This window comes from Ahaetulla prasina, chromosome 2, assembly GCF_028640845.1.
Source record: "Ahaetulla prasina isolate Xishuangbanna chromosome 2, ASM2864084v1, whole genome shotgun sequence".
In the NCBI taxonomy this organism is placed as follows: Eukaryota; Metazoa; Chordata; class Lepidosauria; order Squamata; family Colubridae; genus Ahaetulla; species Ahaetulla prasina.
Window position 1 is genome coordinate 128,693,526 of NC_080540.1, and position 18,509 is coordinate 128,712,034.

The following is an 18,509-nucleotide window of genomic DNA, read 5'->3' on the forward strand; positions in this document are numbered from 1 at the left end:
CTGAACTGAAAGTAGGAACTGAACTGTTTTGGGTCGGGGGGGGGGTTTGCTTTGTTTTGTTTCACATTTTGTTATCTCCCCTTTTAGGGGATGGGGTACTTTTTGCAGTCTTCATCCAACAGTTGCTGCAATAATTATTTTCTGTCTTTTTTTTGTCTATACCTAAAAAAGGACTTTTTATGGTTTTAGCATTCTTTATCAATCTTGGCTCATTCTGACCTTTACCTCCCCTTATATCTCTCTATACTTTTACACTGCCTGTATTTTTTTCCATGGTATTCAGTCCCTTTGTACTGCTTACATGCATGTTTTTTTTTAATAAAAAAGTTTTATTTTAACATTCATATCCAATAACATATTTAATGTACCATCATATACAATTAATCGGACCTGCCCGGTCACCACCCCCTTCCTTTAACTCTCTTCCCTTCTTTACCTTCTTCTACTTTCCACAACCATCCTCCCCCTCTCTTATCTACATCCTCTCCTCCTTCCTCCCTACTCCTTTCTTCCCCCTCTTCTATCCCTCTTCCTTCCTTTCCTCTTCCTCCTCTTCTCTTTCCTACCTCCTTCTCTCTTCTACTTCCTTCTTTCCCATTATTCTGAAGTGGTAGCCAGGCAGCTCCGATCTTACATTAATTATACATCTTCAATCATCTTTGTACATTAACTATCAATCCGTTTTCTACCCTCATCCGCCCTCCCCCTCCCTTCCCCTTCCTCCCCCCACCCCCCGGGACTTCCCAGAACCGAATACAGGGTATAAAACTAACAACAAAAAATTAAAATATAACACAAATCATAATCCATAGTCACTCCTTAAAACCTCAACTCCCCTTCCAGAAACAAAGAAAATACATTTCTTCCAATCCATTATATATCAGACCATTCCACTCCTAGAGTTCTCAGAAATTTCCGGTTGAGTTAGTGTTTGTTCTTGAATAAAGTACATAGTTTTTAATATCCAACCTTCATCAATCAATATCAAAACAACGTTCCATCTTCCAATATTCACCAAGGGTTCTTCTAAAATGTCTTTCTTCCTTAAGCAGTCTCTCAAGAATAGTTTATATTTCCAACTTAATTTCTTAAATTTTTCTGTCCAACCTTCAAGGGTAAACAATAGTCCATCTTTTCACATCTTTGACATTTATATACATCAAATAATATTACAAATATCCAATATATCAATTGTAATAATTAAAATCTTCACTTTACCTTGCTTATATCAAATAACATTATTAAGATTACACCTATAACTTATCCAAAATATATCTATTATAACAATTAAATTCTAATTAGCCATATAACAACATTACATCCATCTCTTAAATATAATATTTAATCCAAATTCCTAAATTTTACTATCTATCCTCCAAAGTTAACAATATTCCATCTTCCTATTCCTTTATACCTCAAATATATCAAATAGTACCCCTAAAATTACACATTTATATCCAAAATAAATCATTTACAAAAATTAACCATAATCATATATAATAAAATTAAACATTCTCCCTCCCCTTCTTCTGTCTTACACATTTTCCACCATCTATTCACCATTCAACTTAACATCTATTAATAAAGAGTTCCCAATCTTTAATACATTAGTGTATAAATCTCGTGCTTTACAAACTGTATTGAGAAAATACTTTCCTCCTTTATAATTCACTGTTAAACCAGCTGGAACCTCCCATCTAAAATATATCTGATGTTTCTTAAGTTCATCCACTAAAAAGGCAAATTCTTTTCTCTTTCTTAACATTTTAGGAGGAATTTCCTTCATCATTATTATATCTTGTCCTAATATTTGAAATTTATTTTTATAAAATGCTTGCAAAATTCCATACCTAATCTTCTTATTTGTAAAATAAATAACCACATCTCTCGGTAAACACTTCTGCCTTGCCAACCAAGAATTAACACGATAAATTTTTTCAATATTAACTTCAAAATCTTCTGGTTCCACTCCCTCTATCTGAGCAAAGGCCTGAATAAAAATCTCTTTCAAATTTTCCTCTTTACATTCTCTTAAACCCCTTACCCTTATAGCATATTCCATTAATTTATATTGTAATATAACCCTTTCTTCATCTGCCTTATCTACCTTAACCTGAATATCATCTATTTTATTTTCTAAATTCAAATTAATTTGAACTTCATCTATTTTCCTTTGCAAATCTAAATTAATTTGGTTAAGTTCATCCAGTCTTTCTTCTGTCTGAGTACTAGATAACAATAATGGGGTAATTGATTCCTTTAATTTTTTCATCTCCCTCCTCTGCTCTTCCACCATATCTTTAAAATCCAGTATTTCTTTCTCCATTTCATTAAATTTTTGATCTATTTCTGAAAGATGAGCCTCCATAAGCTCCTGTAAAAAATTCCTTAGACTTTCTTTAATATCTTCTTTCATTTTCCGTATCTGAAGTGAAGAAATTTCCAATATTTTAGAAGTGGTTAAATCTCTTTGCTTAAAGGCCATTTTTAAACTAAGTAATACCAAGAAGAAGAAAAAAAATTTTTTTTCAATAAGCTTTTCTTCTTAAACACTGTAAGAAAAAGATAAAAAAAGAGATTTAAAAAAAAAATCCATTTTTTAAAAAATATCTTGTTATATTCTTCTTAAAGGTTCCACGGCAGCAATTGTAATAAGCATTTCCTTAGCTTTTGCTTAGCTTAGCTTTCACTTTCAATACACAAAACGCCATCTTTCATCATCTCCACTCTTGAATACGAATACCTTCTCTGTCAGGGAGTTAAAATCATCTTACAATCAAATGCCAGCACTCCTGTTTTCAGCTCTTTCCATGTTAGCAATCCTTCAGTAATCCATTTCAGTCACGGAGATGGACGCTGCGTTTTGTTCTGCCATTTGCAGAAGCGTTCTGGATTCTGGAGCTTTTTTCGAGCTATAGAAGGAGCGTTCCCAACAAACCACCAGAAATCTTCCTGGGGCTTTCCTTGGGGGCTCTACTTCAGCCCGAATGCTCACCTCCCCCTCTTTGCCCGAGGGTAGAGATTTACAAGCTGCTGACAGCAGATTAACGCTGTCTAAACAGCTCTACAGAATCACACAGAACTGGCGGTCTGAAATAGCCCGCCATTAACGGAGCCACCGGAAGCTCCCATGCATGTTGTTTTTTAAAGCTCTTCCTCTCGAGTTACTTTTTCATTCATTCATAATTACTTTCCCTATAATATACCCTATACCTTCCCTATAATATACTATAATTTCCTCAGTGAAATAACCCTAATGAGTTAGTATCAAGTTGAGGAAATTTCATCCTCCTGTCTTCTTTCCTTTGAAGAATAAACTAGTAATCTCCTGAAAGGACCGTACTAGATGGAATCTATCTCCTTACAGATGTTGGGATCTGTATCCCAAATGTTGGGATAATTAAAGTTTCTTATCAATACTACTATATGTTTCTTTAAGAGAACTATAATTTTCTTTTGGGAGCTTCATCTCCTATTTGATCAGGCAATAGTATATGCAACGTTATTACAGAATTAGAGAATAACAGAGTTGGAAGGGACCTTGGAGATCTTCTAATCCAACCCCCTGCTGAAGCAGGAGACTCTATACCATTTCAGACAAATGATTATCCAATCTCTTCTTAAAAACCTCCAGTGTTAAAGCACCCACAACGTCTTAAAGTAAGTCATTCCACTGATTAATTGTTCTGTCAGGAATTTCTTCTTAGTTCAAAGCTGCTTCTCTCAATTTATTTTCCTTTGATTGCTTCTTGTTCTGCATTCAGGCGCCTTGGAGAATAGGTTGATCTGCTCTTCTTTGTGGCAGCCTCTTAGATATTGGAACTTTGCTATCATGTAGCCCATAGTCCTTCTTTTCATTAAACTAGACATACCCAATTCCTGCAACCATTCTTCGTATGTTTAGCCTCCAAACCCCCAATCATCTTTGTTGCTCTTCTCTACACACTTTCTACGGTCTCAACATTTTTTTTTAATATCATGGTAACCAAAACTTGATGCAATATTCCAATCATACCATGTTAATTCTCCTTTTCTATTGCTCATTTTACTTGTGAAAGTGTATCCTTCAGTTGCTAGATTCCTGAATAGAAATCATCCTTCTGAGTTGCTGTTATATTTAGAAATTATGTTTGCTTTCTTGAGGGAAGAGTTCAAAGACAATTATTTATTATACAGAGAGCATTAGTGTATAGATAATGAATGTGTATAAAATAAATGCACTTTTATTTTATTTATTTATTTTATTCAATTTTTATACCGCCTTTCTCCCGAAGGACTCGGGGCGGTGTACAGCCAAGTAAAAAATCCACGATATACATATTAAAACAAGATTAAAACAAACATATTACAGGGTGGCCGAAATTTAAAACAATTTAACAAACCTTAAAATATAAATAACCCCAATTAAAATTTAAGCCAGTCCCGCTTGAATAAATAGGTGCGTTTTCAGCTCACGGCGAAAAGTCCGAAGATCAGGCACTTGACATAAACCAGGGGGAAGTTCGTTCCAGAGCGTAGGAGCTCCAACAGAGAAGGCCCTGCCCCTGGGGGCCGCCAGCCGACATTGTTTGGCAGAGGGCACCCTGAGAAGGCCCTCTCTGTGTGAGCGTACGGGTCGGTGGGAGGCATAAGGTAACAGCAGGCGGTCCCGTAAGTACCCGGGCCCTAAGCCATGGAGCGCTTTAAAGGTGGTAACCAAAATCTTAAAGCCCAACCGAAAGACCACAGGGAGCCAGTGCAAACTGCGCAGGAGTGGTGTTACATGTGGTGTTACATGTGGTGTTACACTATTACCCACGCAGCTGCATTCTGGACTAGCTGCAGCCTCCGGGTGCACTTCAAGGGCAGCCCCATGTAGAGAGCAATGCAATAATCCAAACGGGAAGTGACAAGAGCATGAGTGACCATGCATAAGGCATCCCTGTCAAGGAAGGGGCGCAACTGGCGAACCAAGCGTACTTGGTGAAAGGCCCTCTTGGAAACGGCCGCCAAATGATCGTCAAACGACAGCCGCCCATCCAAGAGGACACCCAAGTTGCACACCCTTTCCATTGGGGCCAATAACTCGCCCCCTACAGTCAGCTGCGGCTGCAGCTGACTGTACCGGGGTGCCGGCATCCACAGCCACTTTGTCTTGGAGGGATTGAGCTTGAGTCTGTTTCTCCCCATCCAGACCCGTACGGCTTCCAGACACCGGGATAGCACTTCGATAGCTTCGTTGGGGTGGTCTGGGGTGGAAAAGTACAGCTGCGTATCATCAGCGTACAGATGATAACTCACCCCGAAACCACTGATGACCTCACCCAGCGGCTTCATATAGATGTTTTTTTTGTTTTTGTTTACATTTATACCCCGCCCTTCTCCGAAGACTCAGGGCGGCTTACAATGTATAGGGCAATAGTCTCATTCTATTTGTATATATTTACAAAGTCAACTTATTGCCCCCCCAACAATCTGGGTCCTCATGTTGAACAGGAGGGGCGAGAGAATCGACCCCTGAGGCACCCCACAAGTAAGGCGCCTCGCGGTCAACCTCTGCCCCCCTGTCAATACCGTCTGCGACCGGTCAGAGAGATAGGAGGAGAACCACCGATAAACGGTGCCTCCCACTCCCAAACTCTCCAACCGGTGCAGCAAGATACCATGGTCGATGGTATCGAAAGCCGCTGAGAGATCTAATAGGACCAGGGCAGAGGAACAACCTCTATCCCTGGCCCTCCAGAGGTCATCCACCAACGCGACCAAAGCTGTTTCCGTACTATGTCCGGACCGGAAGCCGGACTGGAACGGGTCTAGATAGATGGCTTCATCCAGGTACCGGGGAAGCTGCCATGCAACCACACTCTCTACAACCTTCGCCAGAAAGCGAAGGTTGGAGACTGGACGGTAATTTCCCAAAATAGCTGGGTCCAGGGAAGGCTTCTTGAGGAGGGGTCTCACCACCGCCTCTTTCAAGGCAGCGGGGAAAACCCCTTCCAACAATGAAGCATTTATAATTCCCCGGAGCCAGCCTCGTGTCACTTCCTGAGTAGCCAGCACCAGCCAGGAAGGACACGGGTCCAGTAAACATGTGGTTGCATGTAACCTCCCCAGTAATCTGTCCACGTCCTCGAGAGCCACAGACTCAAACTCATCCCAAACAACCTCAACAAGACGTACCTCCGTCATCCCACTTGGATCATCGCAATTTTGGTCTAAACTATCCCGAAGCTGAACGATTTTATCGTATAGATAACCGTTAAACTCCTCAGCACGTCCCTGTAAGGGGTCATCCCGCCCCTCCTGGTGAAGGAGGGAGCGAGTCACCCAAAACAGGGCGGCCGGGCGGTTATCTGCCGATGCAATGAGAGTGGAAACGTAAGAACGTTTCGCCTCCCTCATTGCCACTAGGTAGGTCTTAGTAAAAGATCTCACTAGTGTCTGATCAGCCTCGGAACGGCTAGACCTCCAGGTACTCTCTAGGCGTCTTCTCTGGCGTTTCATCTCCCTCAGCTCCTCAGAGAACCAAGGAGCCAATTGAGATCTACGCCGGGTCAGAGGCCGCAAAGGCACGACACGGTCCAAAGCCCCAGCCGCGGCCCGTTCCCAGGCCGCAACTAGTTCTTCAGTCGTGCCGTGGGCAAGATCCTCAGGGAACGGCCCAAGCTCTGTCCGGAACCTCTCAGGGTCCATCAGGCGCCTGGAACGGAACCAACGCATTGGCTCCATCTCCCTGCGGTGGTGAGCGGCGGTCCGAAAGTCCAGGCGAAGGAGAAAATGATCTGACCATGACACCGGTTCCGTCACTAAATCTCCTAATTCCAGATCATTAATCCACTGTCCAGAGATAAAAATCAGATCTAGTGTGCCACCCCCCGTGTGTGTAGGGCCATCAGTTACTTGAATCAGGTCCATGGCCGTCATGGAAGCCTGGAACTCCTGAGCTACCGTTGATGACAAGCCGGCCGATGGCAAGTTGAAATCCCCCATGACCAAAAGTCTGGGAATCTCAACTGCCACCCCGGCAAGCACCTCTAGCAGCTCAGGTAGGGCTGTAGTCACGCAGCAAGGAGCCAGGTACGCAATCAACAGACCCATCTGATTCCTATGGCCCCACTTCACAAGGAGGGATTCACAACCAGCTATCTGAGGCACAGTGGACTCCCTCGGCTCTAGGCTTTCTTTAATCACAACCGCCACCCCCCCACCCCTACCTTGGGCCCTCGGCTGATGAAATGCGCGGAAACCTGGAGGGCACAGTTCAACCAGGAGAACACTCCCCTCTGTGCCCAACCAGGTCTCCGTAATGCCCGTAAAGTCCGCGGACTCCCTCTGAATAAGATCACAAATCAAAGGAGCCTTATTAACCACGGACCGGGCATTGCACAGCATCAGCCGAAGACCCAAGCTCTGAGGATCTTGGCCATCCGTGGAACGAGTAAGGACTGAGGGGCCGGAGCACGTGATCGCTTTTAAACATCGAGCACGTGCTCCCAGGAAACGATGCGACCCCTTGCCTCCGCCATATCTGCCTCTCCCACTTACCGTACAGATGGAATAACACTCTACGCCCTGAGCATCCCCCTCCCCCCCTGTCTTCGGACCCGATGAAATAGTGCCGTGAGCTCGCACTGGGACTGGACATACCCTCCCTGACGGGCTTCTTCCCCTACCCGTCAATCCCCTCCCCCCCGGTGGGTTTTCCCCCCCACCCGTCTCATCCCTACCCCCCCTCTCCCAACCCTTAAAATCCCCATTAAAACTCCCCTTAAAAAATCTATTAAAACAACTAATTAAAAAGCCCCTAAGTCTCCTATTTTTAGCATGCCACCTCTCGGGGCTCCAAAGCCCGTCCTCAAGGTGGGCCCTCGATAATATGGAGGGCCAAACCCGCGAGAGAGGGGCATCTTGCAGGGCAAGAAGGTCAGCCGCGGTAAACGTTCGCATCACAGAGAAAGTCCGGCAAGAGGCCCATCCTGGGCTGGTCAAGGTGGTAACAGATGGTAGAGTGACCACGACTTTGTTCTTCTGTCACCAGTTCAGATGTTCTGTTCACCAGTTCTGTTCTGTTCACCAGTTCTACTTCTGTTGTGGTTGTATACAAGTTTATGGAGACTTTTAATGGATACTACTGAGTAATAGAGCATTTAAAGAGGATTTCAATGGGGATGTAATTCTCTTATCCTTTCAAACAGGTTTTGTTGATGGTTTAGAGCAGGGGTCCCCAACCTTTTGGACCTCAGGGAACACCAAGTTCATAATTTTAAATCCCGCGGACCATTAATACGAATCCAGCGCGCCACTTGCTGAAATGCCTGGACTCCCAGTGATGGGATGGAGTACTTCAGGCACTCTCCCTTCTCTCTCTTTCTCTCCCCTCTCTTTCTCTCTTTCTCTCTCCCACTCTTTCTCTCTCATTCTCTCTTTCTCTCCCCCTCTCTCTTTCTTTCTCTCTCTCCCCCTCTCTCTTTCTCTCTCTCCCACTTATTCTCTCTCTGATTCCCTCTTTATCTCATTCTCTCTCACTTTCATTCTGTCTCTCTCTCTTTCCTTCTGTCTCTTTCTCTTTCATCTTCTGTCTCTCTCATTCTCTCATTCTCTCTCTGTCTTTCTCTCTGTCTTTCTCTCTCTTTCATTCTGTCTCTCTCTCATTCTCTCTTATTCTCTGTCTCTTTCTTCTGTCTCTTTCTCTCTTTCATTCTCTCTCATTCTCTCTCATTCTGATTCTCTCTTTCTCTCTCATTCTCTTTCTCATTGTCTCTTTCTCTCTGTCTGTCTCATTCTGATTCTCTCTCATTCTCTCTCTCTCTTTCTTTCTCTCTGACTCTTTCTTTCATTCTCTCTTTCATTCTCTCTCTTTCATTCTCTCTCTTATTCTCTCTCTTTCTCTCTCTCCCCTCTCTTTCTCTCTCTCTTTCTCCCCACTCTCTCTCCCCCTCTCTTTTTCTTTCTGTCTCATCTCTCTTTCATTCTCTCTCTCTTTCATTCTCTCTCAGTCTCTCTCTGTCTCTCTCATTCTCTCTCTGATTCTCTCTCTCTCTCTCTCTTTCTCTCTCTCTCTCGTTCTCTTTCTCTCTGTCATCTCATGGGCCAGCCAGTGTCTTGGGGCTGAGAGGAAGTCAAGCGTCTCCCCAAGAGACAGAGGTGCATGAAGCACCAACAAGGGCCAGAAGAAACAGCTCCAAGATCCAGCAAGAGACGAAGCTTTGCTCCCGCACCGGAATATAGAGCAAATCTCCATCCCCCCTCCCCTTCCCTTGCCAGGCGAGGAGTGACTGGGAAGAAAGGGCAAGGGGCGGGGACAACCACTGGTGGGTTCAGCCGACAGGAAGCTACAGCAGGGGGAAGAAACAGGCCAGGATTCCCGTCACCCATTGCTTCAGCCCGCCTGCACTGCCACCCCCCCTTGCACCATTACCTCATTCCCTCTGGCGAGGGCTGTGCTGCAAAGTTGCAAGTTGCACAAACCTCCCTGTATGGCTGAGATTTACAGCCCCACCATGAGCTGCCTGGCCAATCCCAGCTCTAGTCACAGGACTGGCCATTGCTCATCCCAGAACAGCTTCTCCACTCGGGTGCGCCGCGGACCACCAAAATTTTCTCGTGGACCACCAGTGGTCCGTGGACCACCGGTTGGTGACCACTGGCTTAGAGAAAAGGTCACCTATTCAAATCAATAAATTCTTTGATTGGTATGACTGTTACTATACCATTTAGCTTTGGGTAAATTAACGATGTGAAAATATATTGCTTGAGAGACATCTTCTCACATTGTTATTACACTCTTCCACTGAGAAGTTTAGGGTAGCCATTTATTCTTACAACAGCTCTGCAAAAATGAGTGAGGCTGTAGTAAAGTGACTGAGCTAGTAAGCCAGGCTGATCAGCGACTCTGCTTCTTGGTCTGAACACTCAGTTTTATTCATCGGTGACCAAAAAGCCATGCCAAATTCTATCTGAAATTGTTCACATTCTCTAATTATGCACCTGCACTGTTTAATCATTTAGAGCTATAATAATATTGTCAGTGAAAGAAAATTGCACTTTTTAAAACATAGCTAATTTTGTCTCCAATGTAGCACTTTAATAATCATTTTTTCCTTGTCTTTCACCTGTTATTAAATCTATCCCCTTTTCATTTTTCTTTTAGCAGACAAGTCCAGTCCAACACTCTCCAACTGGTTCAACCTCACCAGAAGGCAAAACTGTAGGATCTCCAGAAACTCAGCCTGGCACTGCTACCCACAGAACACAAGGAGGACCGAGGCCACCAACTGGATTACCAGGGGTCCAGGCAGGAGCACCAGGGGCTCCAAGTGGAGCAGCTGTCCCTGGAGCACAGCCAGGCATTGCTGGGGTTCCAGGACCATTTGGACCTCAGCTTGGAGCACCTGGGACCTATCCCGGGGCACCTGGAGCCCAGGCTTTCTTTCCTGGAGCACCTGGGACCTATCCTGGGGCACCTGAAACCCAGGCTCCCTTTCCTGGAGCACCTGGGACCTATCCCGGGGCACCTGGAGCCCAGGCTCCTTTTCCTGGGGCACCTGGGGCTTATCCTATGGCCCAGGGTCCCTATCCTGGTATACCTGGGGCTCAAGCTCCATATCCTGGGGTTCCACAGGCCCAACCTGGAGTTCCTGGAGTCCAGCCTGCAGGTCCTGGAGCCCAAGGCCCATACCCTGGGGTACTTGGGGCCCAGCCTGGAGCCCAAGCACCCTATCCTGGAGCACCTGGGGCCCAGCCTGGAGCTCCCAGAGCCCAAGGCCCTTATCCTGGGGTACCTGGGGCCCAGCCTGGAGGTCCTGGGGCCCAAGCACCCTATCCTGGAGCCCAGCCTGGAGCTCCTGAAGCCCAAGGCCCTTTTCCTGGGGGGCCTGGGGCCCAGCCTGGAGCTCCTGGAGCCCAACCTGGAGCTCCTGGAGCCCAAGGCCCTTATCTAGGGCTACCTGGGGCCCAGCTTGGAGCTCCTGGAGCCCAACCACCCTATTCTGGAGCACCTGAGGCCCAGCCTGGAGCTCCTGGCGCCCAAGGCCCTTATCCTGGTGTACCTGGGGCCCAGCCTGGAGCTCCTGGAGCCCAGCCTGGAGCTCGTGGGGCCCAAGCACCCTATCCTGGAGCTCAGCCTGGAGGTCCTGAAGCCCAAGCACCCTCTCCTGGAACCCAGCCTGGAGCTCCTGGAGCCCAGGTCCTTTATCCTGGGGGACCTGGGACCCAGCCTGGAGCTCCTGGAGCCCAACCACCCTATCCTGGAGCTCCTGGAGCGCAACCACCCTATCCTGGAGCCCAGGTTCTTTATCCTGGGGGACCTGGGACCCAGCCTGGAGCTCCTGGAGCCCAACCACCGTATCCTGGAGCACCTGAGGCCCAGCCTGGTGCTCCTGGAGCCCAAGGCTTTTATCCTGGGGGACCTGGGGCCCAGCCTGGAGGTTCCGGAGCTCAGGCACCCTATCCTGGAGCTTCTGGGGCCCAGCCTGGAGGTCCTGGAGTTCCTGGGACCAAGCCTGGAGGTCCTGGAGCCCAAGGCCCTTATCCAGGGGTACCTGGGACCCAGCCTGGAGCTCCTGGAGCCCAACCACCCTATCCTGGAGCCCAAGTTCTTTATCCTGGGGGACCTGGGACCCAGCCTGGAGCTCCTGGAGCCCAACTACCCTATCCTGGAGCACCTGAGGCCCAGCCTGGAGCTCCTGGAGCCCAAGGCCTTTATCCTGGGGGACCAGGGGACCAGCCTGGAGCTCCTGGAGCCCAACCACCCTATCCTGGAGCACCTGAGGCCCAGCTTGGAGCTCCTGGAGCCCAGGTCCTTTATCCTGGGGGACCTGGAGCCCAGCCTGGAGCTCCTGGAGCCCAACCACCCTATCCTGGAGCTCCTGGAGCGCAACCACCCTATCCTGGAGCCCAGGTTCTTTATCCTGGGGGACCTGGGGCCCAGCCTGGAGCTCCTGGAGCCCAACCACCCTATCCTGGAGTACCTGAGGCCCAGCCTGGAGCTCCTGGAGCCCAAGGCCTTTATCCTGGGGGACCTGGGACCCAACCTGGAGCTCCTGGAGCCCAGCCACCTTATCCTGGAGCTCCTGGAGCGCAACCACCCTATCCTGGAGCCCAGGTTCTTTATCCTGGGGGACCCGGGGCCCAGCCTGGAGCTCCTGGAGCCCAACCACCCTATCCTGGAGCACCTGAGGCCCAGCCTGGAGCTCCTGGAGCCCAAGGCCTTTATCCTGGGGGACCTGGGGCCCAGCCTGGAGCTCCTGGAGCCCAACCACCCTATCCTGGGGTACCTGGGGCCCAACCTGGAGGTCCTGGAGCCCAAATCCCCTATCCTGGAGCATCTGAGACCCAGCCTGGAGCTCCTGGAGCCCAAGGCCTTTATCCTGGGGGACCTGGGGCCCAGCCTGGAGCTCCTGGAGCCCAACCGCCCTATCCTGGTGCACCTGGGACCCAGCCTAGAGCTCCTGGAGCCCAACCACCCTATCCTGGGGTACCTGGGGCCCAACCTGGAGGTCCTGGAGCCCAAATCCCCTATCCTGGAGCACCTGAGACCCAGCCTGGAGCTCCTGGAGCCCAAGGCCTTTATCCTGGGGGACCTGGGGCCCAGCCTGGAGCTCCTGGAGCCCAACCACCCTATCCTGGAGCACCTGGGGCCCAGCCTGGAGCTCCTGGAGCCCAAGGCCTTTATCCTGGGGGACCTGGGACTCAGCCTGGAGGTTCTGGAGCTCAGGCACCCTATCCTGGAGCTCCTGGAGCCCAGCCTGGAGATCCTGGAGTTCCTGGGACCCAGCCTGGAGTTCCTGGAGTCCAAGCCCCCTATCCTTGGGCACCTGGAGCCCAGGCTCCATATCCTGAGGCAGCTGGAGCTCAAGCCCAGGCTCCATATCCTGAGGTTTCAGAGGCCCAACCTGGAGCTCCTGGGGCTCAACCACCCTATCCTGGGGTACCTGGGGCCCAACCTGGAGGTCCTGGAGCCCAAATCCCCTATCCTGGAGCATCTGAGACCCAGCCTGGAGCTCCTGGAGCCCAAGGCCTTTATCCTGGGGGACCTGGGGCCCAGCCTGGAGCTCCTGGAGCCCAACCGCCCTATCCTGGTGCACCTGGGACCCAGCCTAGAGCTCCTGGAGCCCAACCACCCTATCCTGGGGTACCTGGGGCCCAACCTGGAGGTCCTGGAGCCCAAATCCCCTATCCTGGAGCACCTGAGACCCAGCCTGGAGCTCCTGGAGCCCAAGGCCTTTATCCTGGGGGACCTGGGGCCCAGCCTGGAGCTCCTGGAGCCCAACCACCCTATCCTGGAGCACCTGGGGCCCAGCCTGGAGCTCCTGGAGCCCAAGGCCTTTATCCTGGGGGACCTGGGACTCAGCCTGGAGGTTCTGGAGCTCAGGCACCCTATCCTGGAGCTCCTGGAGCCCAGCCTGGAGATCCTGGAGTTCCTGGGACCCAGCCTGGAGTTCCTGGAGTCCAAGCCCCCTATCCTTGGGCACCTGGAGCCCAGGCTCCATATCCTGAGGCAGCTGGAGCTCAAGCCCAGGCTCCATATCCTGAGGTTTCAGAGGCCCAACCTGGAGCTCCTGGGGCTCAACCACCCTATCCTGGGGCACCCGGAGCTTATCCTGGGGCCCAAGTTCCATATCCTGGTGTTCCAGGGCACCAGCCTGGGGTGCCTGGAGCCCAGCCTGCTATTCCTGGGGCAGCCCCTGGAATTCCTGGAGCCCAGTCCCCCTATCCTGGAGTACCTGGGCTCTATCCTGGGGCACCTGGGGCTCAAGCTCCATATCCTGGTGCTCCTGGGGCCCAACCTGGTGCTCCTGGGACTCAACCTGGTGCTCCTGGCACCCAACCTGGTGCTGCTGGGACTGAGGCAGACTATCTTGGTGCCCCTGGGATTCAACCAGTCTATCCTGGAGCTTTAACTTGGACACAACCTGGATATCCTGGCACCCCTGGATTCTATCCTGGAGCCCCAACTGGATATCCTGGCCAGCCTGGAGGGCCTGGGCTTTTTCCACCTGGATATCAACTTCCTGCCTTACCTGCTGCTCCAGCAGGTCAATTGACTGTGCCACCTGTGCTAGATGTTGGAGCTGCGCCTCCATCATCTCCCCTCTTCCCCTCCACCACTGCTATGGGGTATTCTGAGACCCCCTCAACCAATTTGGCTCCAACTCGCTATGCGGAGACGCTGGATGCCCTGCGCTCCCTTTCACAGCTGAATGACCTCTACCAAACTCTCAGAGACCAAATCGCCATGCTGGACTACTACAAGTGTGGCCATTCTGATCTCCGCAGGCTACAGGACTTCCTCACTGATGCACGTACGGACTGCATGTGCATGTAACCCCCTCACCTCATATTGTAATATAATTCTTTCCTTGAAGCTCATCTGATACCCCAAGAACACACGTGAAGAAGAGGGAGGCATCAATAAAACAAGTGCAGTAATAGTGAACCTTTTGGGCTTGGCATGTCAGAAATTCAGAAAATGCCTAATTTGACTCTGCTGGCATGTCATCCCGTGCTACCTCCACCCCAAACTAAAGAAAAACAATTATTTTCCCCTGCCCCATCTAGCCATCCCAAACTGCGGCATTCAGTGGTAGGGCTGAGGCTGACCCTGAAATAGAGGCCCAGGCCTTGACTTCAGCCCTAGTGCCTCCCTTGCCATTCAAAATGGCTATGGTTGCCCCTGCAGTATGGCACTTCCTGGGATCTGCCATGCCCTGTTTACCTTACCTGATCTCTTTCTGCTGACAGGCCCCTGCGGCTTACGTGAGGCTGCTCTTGTCTGCACAAGGCCTTCATTCTTGAAGTGGCATTGGACAATGCTCTTCCATGGCCTCTGCGGCCTCCAGAAACCACACAAAAGCACTTCCCATTCACACAATTTTGGAGTGCTCTGGAGGTTGAGCAAGAACATAGGCAACTTCTGGAGGGTCTGGAGACTATACAAGAGCACACACCATTCTCATGCGGCCTCCAAAAATCACACAAGAATGGGTGGGGTATGTTTTTGAGAAACGTTGGGTATTGGTAAACACTGGTATGTCCTCAAAAGTGTTCTGGCATATTTCACACACGTTATAGGTTCCCCATCGCTGACCTATAGATTGCTGAAGTATTTTTGAAAAGTGTCTGGAGATTCTCAGTCATCTAGGTCATGGTTGTCCCAAAGGTGCTTTTTCAAGAAGCAACCAGAAAGTCCAGTTGCCTCTTTAAAAAACACCTTTGGGATATTTTTGAAAAGCAAAATTGTCATCAACATCATTCCATATATTTTGTGGGAGCAGAGAGGGATGAGGTCAGCATCTTTTAATCACAAGAGGCCAGGATCCTTTTGAAGGGGTGAATCTCATAGTATTGATAAAAAGGAAAGGAGCCCCAAAAACAGTTCCTCCATGCATCCTGCTTCTTATGGGAACACTGCACTAACATTTTCTCTAAGATGGGGCCTCACAGCATAGTTTTTGTCTCATTGCCAACCTACCATTGAAGTAATCTAAAGCCACTACCAGCCTTACTCCAAGTCTCAAGGATGGGAGGAAATTATATTTCTAGGGCTATCTAGATGAGCTGCAAGATTTAACCTGTTCTCAAATCGTAAAGAATGCTACTACTTTGAAACAGGTGGGGAAGTGAACAGAACTTTGAAAAGATGGGGAATGGGATAGTGGGCCTGGGCCTGGCTGATTATATATTATTTTGTTGCAAAATCTATCTGATTATATATTATTTTGTTGCAAAATCTATATTCATAGCTTTTTTCCTCCTTATTTCTCAATAGTTTATAAGACCTTTGCTACCATCCCACCTAATCTGTCAGAAAAACTTGATGCTATGCGTTCTTTGGAAGAAGACTTCAAATCTGAGAAAGAGGTGGTAAGTGAAGAAGGTGCATCAGGCTATGAGAATAGCTGCTTTCAGATTTTCCAAGGAGATGGTGTTTTAGAAGGCTATCTAGAACATGGGCTGCAGCTGAATGACTCATTGTTTAAAGTGCTTTATTGAGTACAGATAGTCCTCAACTTACAACAGTACATTTATTGATCGTTCAAAGTTACAATGGCGCTGAAAAAAGCGACGACCATTTTTCACAGTTACAACCATTGTAGAATCCCCATGATCATGTGATCATAATTCAGATGCTTGGCAACTGGTTCATATTTATGATCATTGCTGTGTCCCAAGGTCATGTGATCACCATCTTTTGACAAGCAGAGTCAATGGGGAAGCCAGATTCACTTAACAACCAGGTTACTAACTTATCAAGTGCAGTGTTTCGCTTAACAACTGTGGCAAGAAAGGTTGTCAAATGGGACAAAACTCACTCAACAAATATCTCACTTAATAACAGAAATGTTGGGCTCAATTGCGGTTGTAAGTCAAGGACTACCTGTAATTGATGCATAATGTGTTGAATTCTATTTTAAAACTAATGGGATCTTTTGTTACAATATTTTTTTAAAGGAGGTTGTATCTGTAATCAGTAGCTTTCTATCCTAAATATATTATGAAGCTCCCTGTAGTTATTTTTGGCTTCATTATCCAGTCTTGAACTGTGATCCCTTTTAATGGAAGATGAGATGTTTTTATGCTTAAATGTTTGGTTTTGAGACTATGCACAGACAGCATTTTGCTGAATATGTCAAATCCTGATTACTATTTGAAGACATTGCAGTGATCACCAGTTCAGGCTTTGGGTCTTTAAAAATATGGGCTGGGCTTATGACTCTATTACAGCATGTCAGAGAAAGCTACTTGTTTCTGGAGACAGGGATTTTGTGAAAGACTCCCCACCCCCTCTGCAGTGCCTCTGTGTGCCTTGTGATGTGATGTCATTCTATGCAGCCAGTTGTTGCTTTTGATTACTGCTCCTTCTTTTAAAAATGAGTCTTTTTTTTTTGTTATTAATTCTGTATATCAGACAGCTTCTTTCAAATTTGCAATGCTCAAATAGCATTTCAGTCAGGGCAGATTAGCCAGAAATATTGGCCTAGTAGAAATTGCATGTTAAGTGACTACGTGCTTTTAATAAGACCTTATACTGAGCGAGATCATAAATTCACCTAGTTTAATATTGTCTGCTCCATTTGGCAGCAACTCTCATTTTTTCCCAGCTCTGCCTGGAAATGCCAAAAACTGAAGCAGGAATCCAACAACAGATCTGATTTTCGCTTTCCTTTTCTGGCTTCTGCTGTTGCCCTTGGGCATCAAGAGTAAGACTGTGAGGACAGACGGCAGCTAGTCTTGCTTTGCCCAATTTTCCATTTTCTTTGCTTTCCTATTGGGCATTGCAGGTCACAGGCTATATAAAGATTCCATTTTATTCCTAATGAAAACTGTTGAGAATATTCACCCTAAAGCCTGATTGACCTGTTTATGTTATCTGCTTTGGAGAGCTGGGTTAGTTCATCTTTGCTTTTAACTGCTCTGATTTTGTTAGCATTCCAAGATAGCCCAGATAAGAAGCATGGCTATAATTATTACTTCTGCCTTAATTGTAACGTTGTGTTAATATAATTTTGCAAGCCTGAAAGTAACTCTCCCTTTCTTCACTTTACTCTCCCCCAGATTAAGGAGCTCCCTTCTGAAATGCATTCACCACTCTTCCTTTTCTCAGTCTCAAATTTTGTTTACCAGACCATTGTTTAAGTTAGGGGTGTCAAACTCGTGGCCCATGAGCCAGATGCGTAACGTGGTGGCCATGTCCACCCACGGTTTAGCGAAGCAGAAAAAAGTAGCGATATGTCACGTGATGACAATGTGACCCTGCAAGTTTGACACCCCTAGTTTAAGCCATAGCCATAGCTCTTCCCCCTGTCTCCCAAGGTCATTCTCACTTACCATTACAGATTTATTAGATATTGCAGGCTGGCATTTTTCAGTACACCACTGCAGATAATCCATTATTCTCCCTTTGGCAAGAGATTTTGCCTGACTCCAGTTCCTAGGCTTAAATAAATAAATAAGCTGGTCATAACTTCCTTTACAGAGTCTCAGCATCCTGTTCCCACATCAGGAAAAGGAATCCTAGCAGTTTATTTTTTGTGTGTGTAAAGTGAAAGCAAGCAGATTTTTGAGACTGATAATATTTCAAGGGGTGGGAATGGACATTGATTGGATTATGAGATGAGATTAGGTATTTCTTCTGATTGGTCAGTCACCTCAAGGAAAAGAGAAAGCTGACTCTTGTGTTGGCAGATGATTGCAGATTGGTTCCAAACTTTGGGGAGCTGCAAAAAACTACTTTAATGGAAGTGGTGTAGCTTCAGTCTAGCAGAATTGGAAGCATGTGATTCTAATTTGTAGTTAAGCATTTTGCATGTATTTGAACTGTTGTGCATTCTAGAATAGGTCACCATCATCCTTTACTCGTTGGATATCCTCCCAGATGGCTAGGAATAAATTCCCTGCTGACTAGCAGTGTTAAGAATTGTAATCCAACATATCTACAGATTGTCAGGCTGAAGCCTATTGAACAGTTATACTCTGTGGAGCTGTGCCATGCATTGGTTCTGATTCAGAGGAAGTATTTTGAAATGCAC

General features: G+C 47.5%; 2 protein-coding genes across 2 annotated transcripts in view; one reads left to right on the forward strand and one right to left on the reverse strand.

Annotated features, from left to right (window-relative positions):
- Positions 1-18,509, forward strand: part of QRICH2 (glutamine rich 2) — a 73,674-nt gene that overhangs the window by 13,742 nt on the left and 41,423 nt on the right. The window contains exons 5-14 of the mRNA XM_058171881.1: positions 10,130-10,325; positions 11,010-11,069; positions 11,202-11,266; positions 11,348-11,405; positions 11,802-12,169; positions 12,311-12,680; positions 13,266-13,577; positions 13,704-13,790; positions 13,863-14,282; positions 15,749-15,843. Of these exons, the coding sequence (XP_058027864.1) occupies positions 10,130-10,325; positions 11,010-11,069; positions 11,202-11,266; positions 11,348-11,405; positions 11,802-12,169; positions 12,311-12,680; positions 13,266-13,577; positions 13,704-13,790; positions 13,863-14,282; positions 15,749-15,843 (2,031 nt within the window). The remainder of the gene's footprint in view (positions 1-10,129; positions 10,326-11,009; positions 11,070-11,201; positions 11,267-11,347; positions 11,406-11,801; positions 12,170-12,310; positions 12,681-13,265; positions 13,578-13,703; positions 13,791-13,862; positions 14,283-15,748; positions 15,844-18,509) is intronic.
- On the reverse strand, positions 757-17,863 carry LOC131192611 (uncharacterized). Its single transcript, XM_058171882.1, has 2 exons — positions 17,809-17,863; positions 757-2,552 (listed from the first exon to the last, which is right to left on the reverse strand). Exon 2 carries the CDS (start codon positions 2,483-2,485, stop codon positions 1,553-1,555), a length of 933 nt encoding a protein of 310 aa, XP_058027865.1. The 5' UTR covers positions 2,486-2,552; positions 17,809-17,863; the 3' UTR covers positions 757-1,552.

What these genes read in the sequence shown, in the direction of transcription:
- LOC131192611 (XM_058171882.1), bottom strand. Translation starts at nt 2,485, where the DNA reads ATGGCCTTTAAGCAAAGAGATTTAACCACTTCTAAAATATTGGAAATT.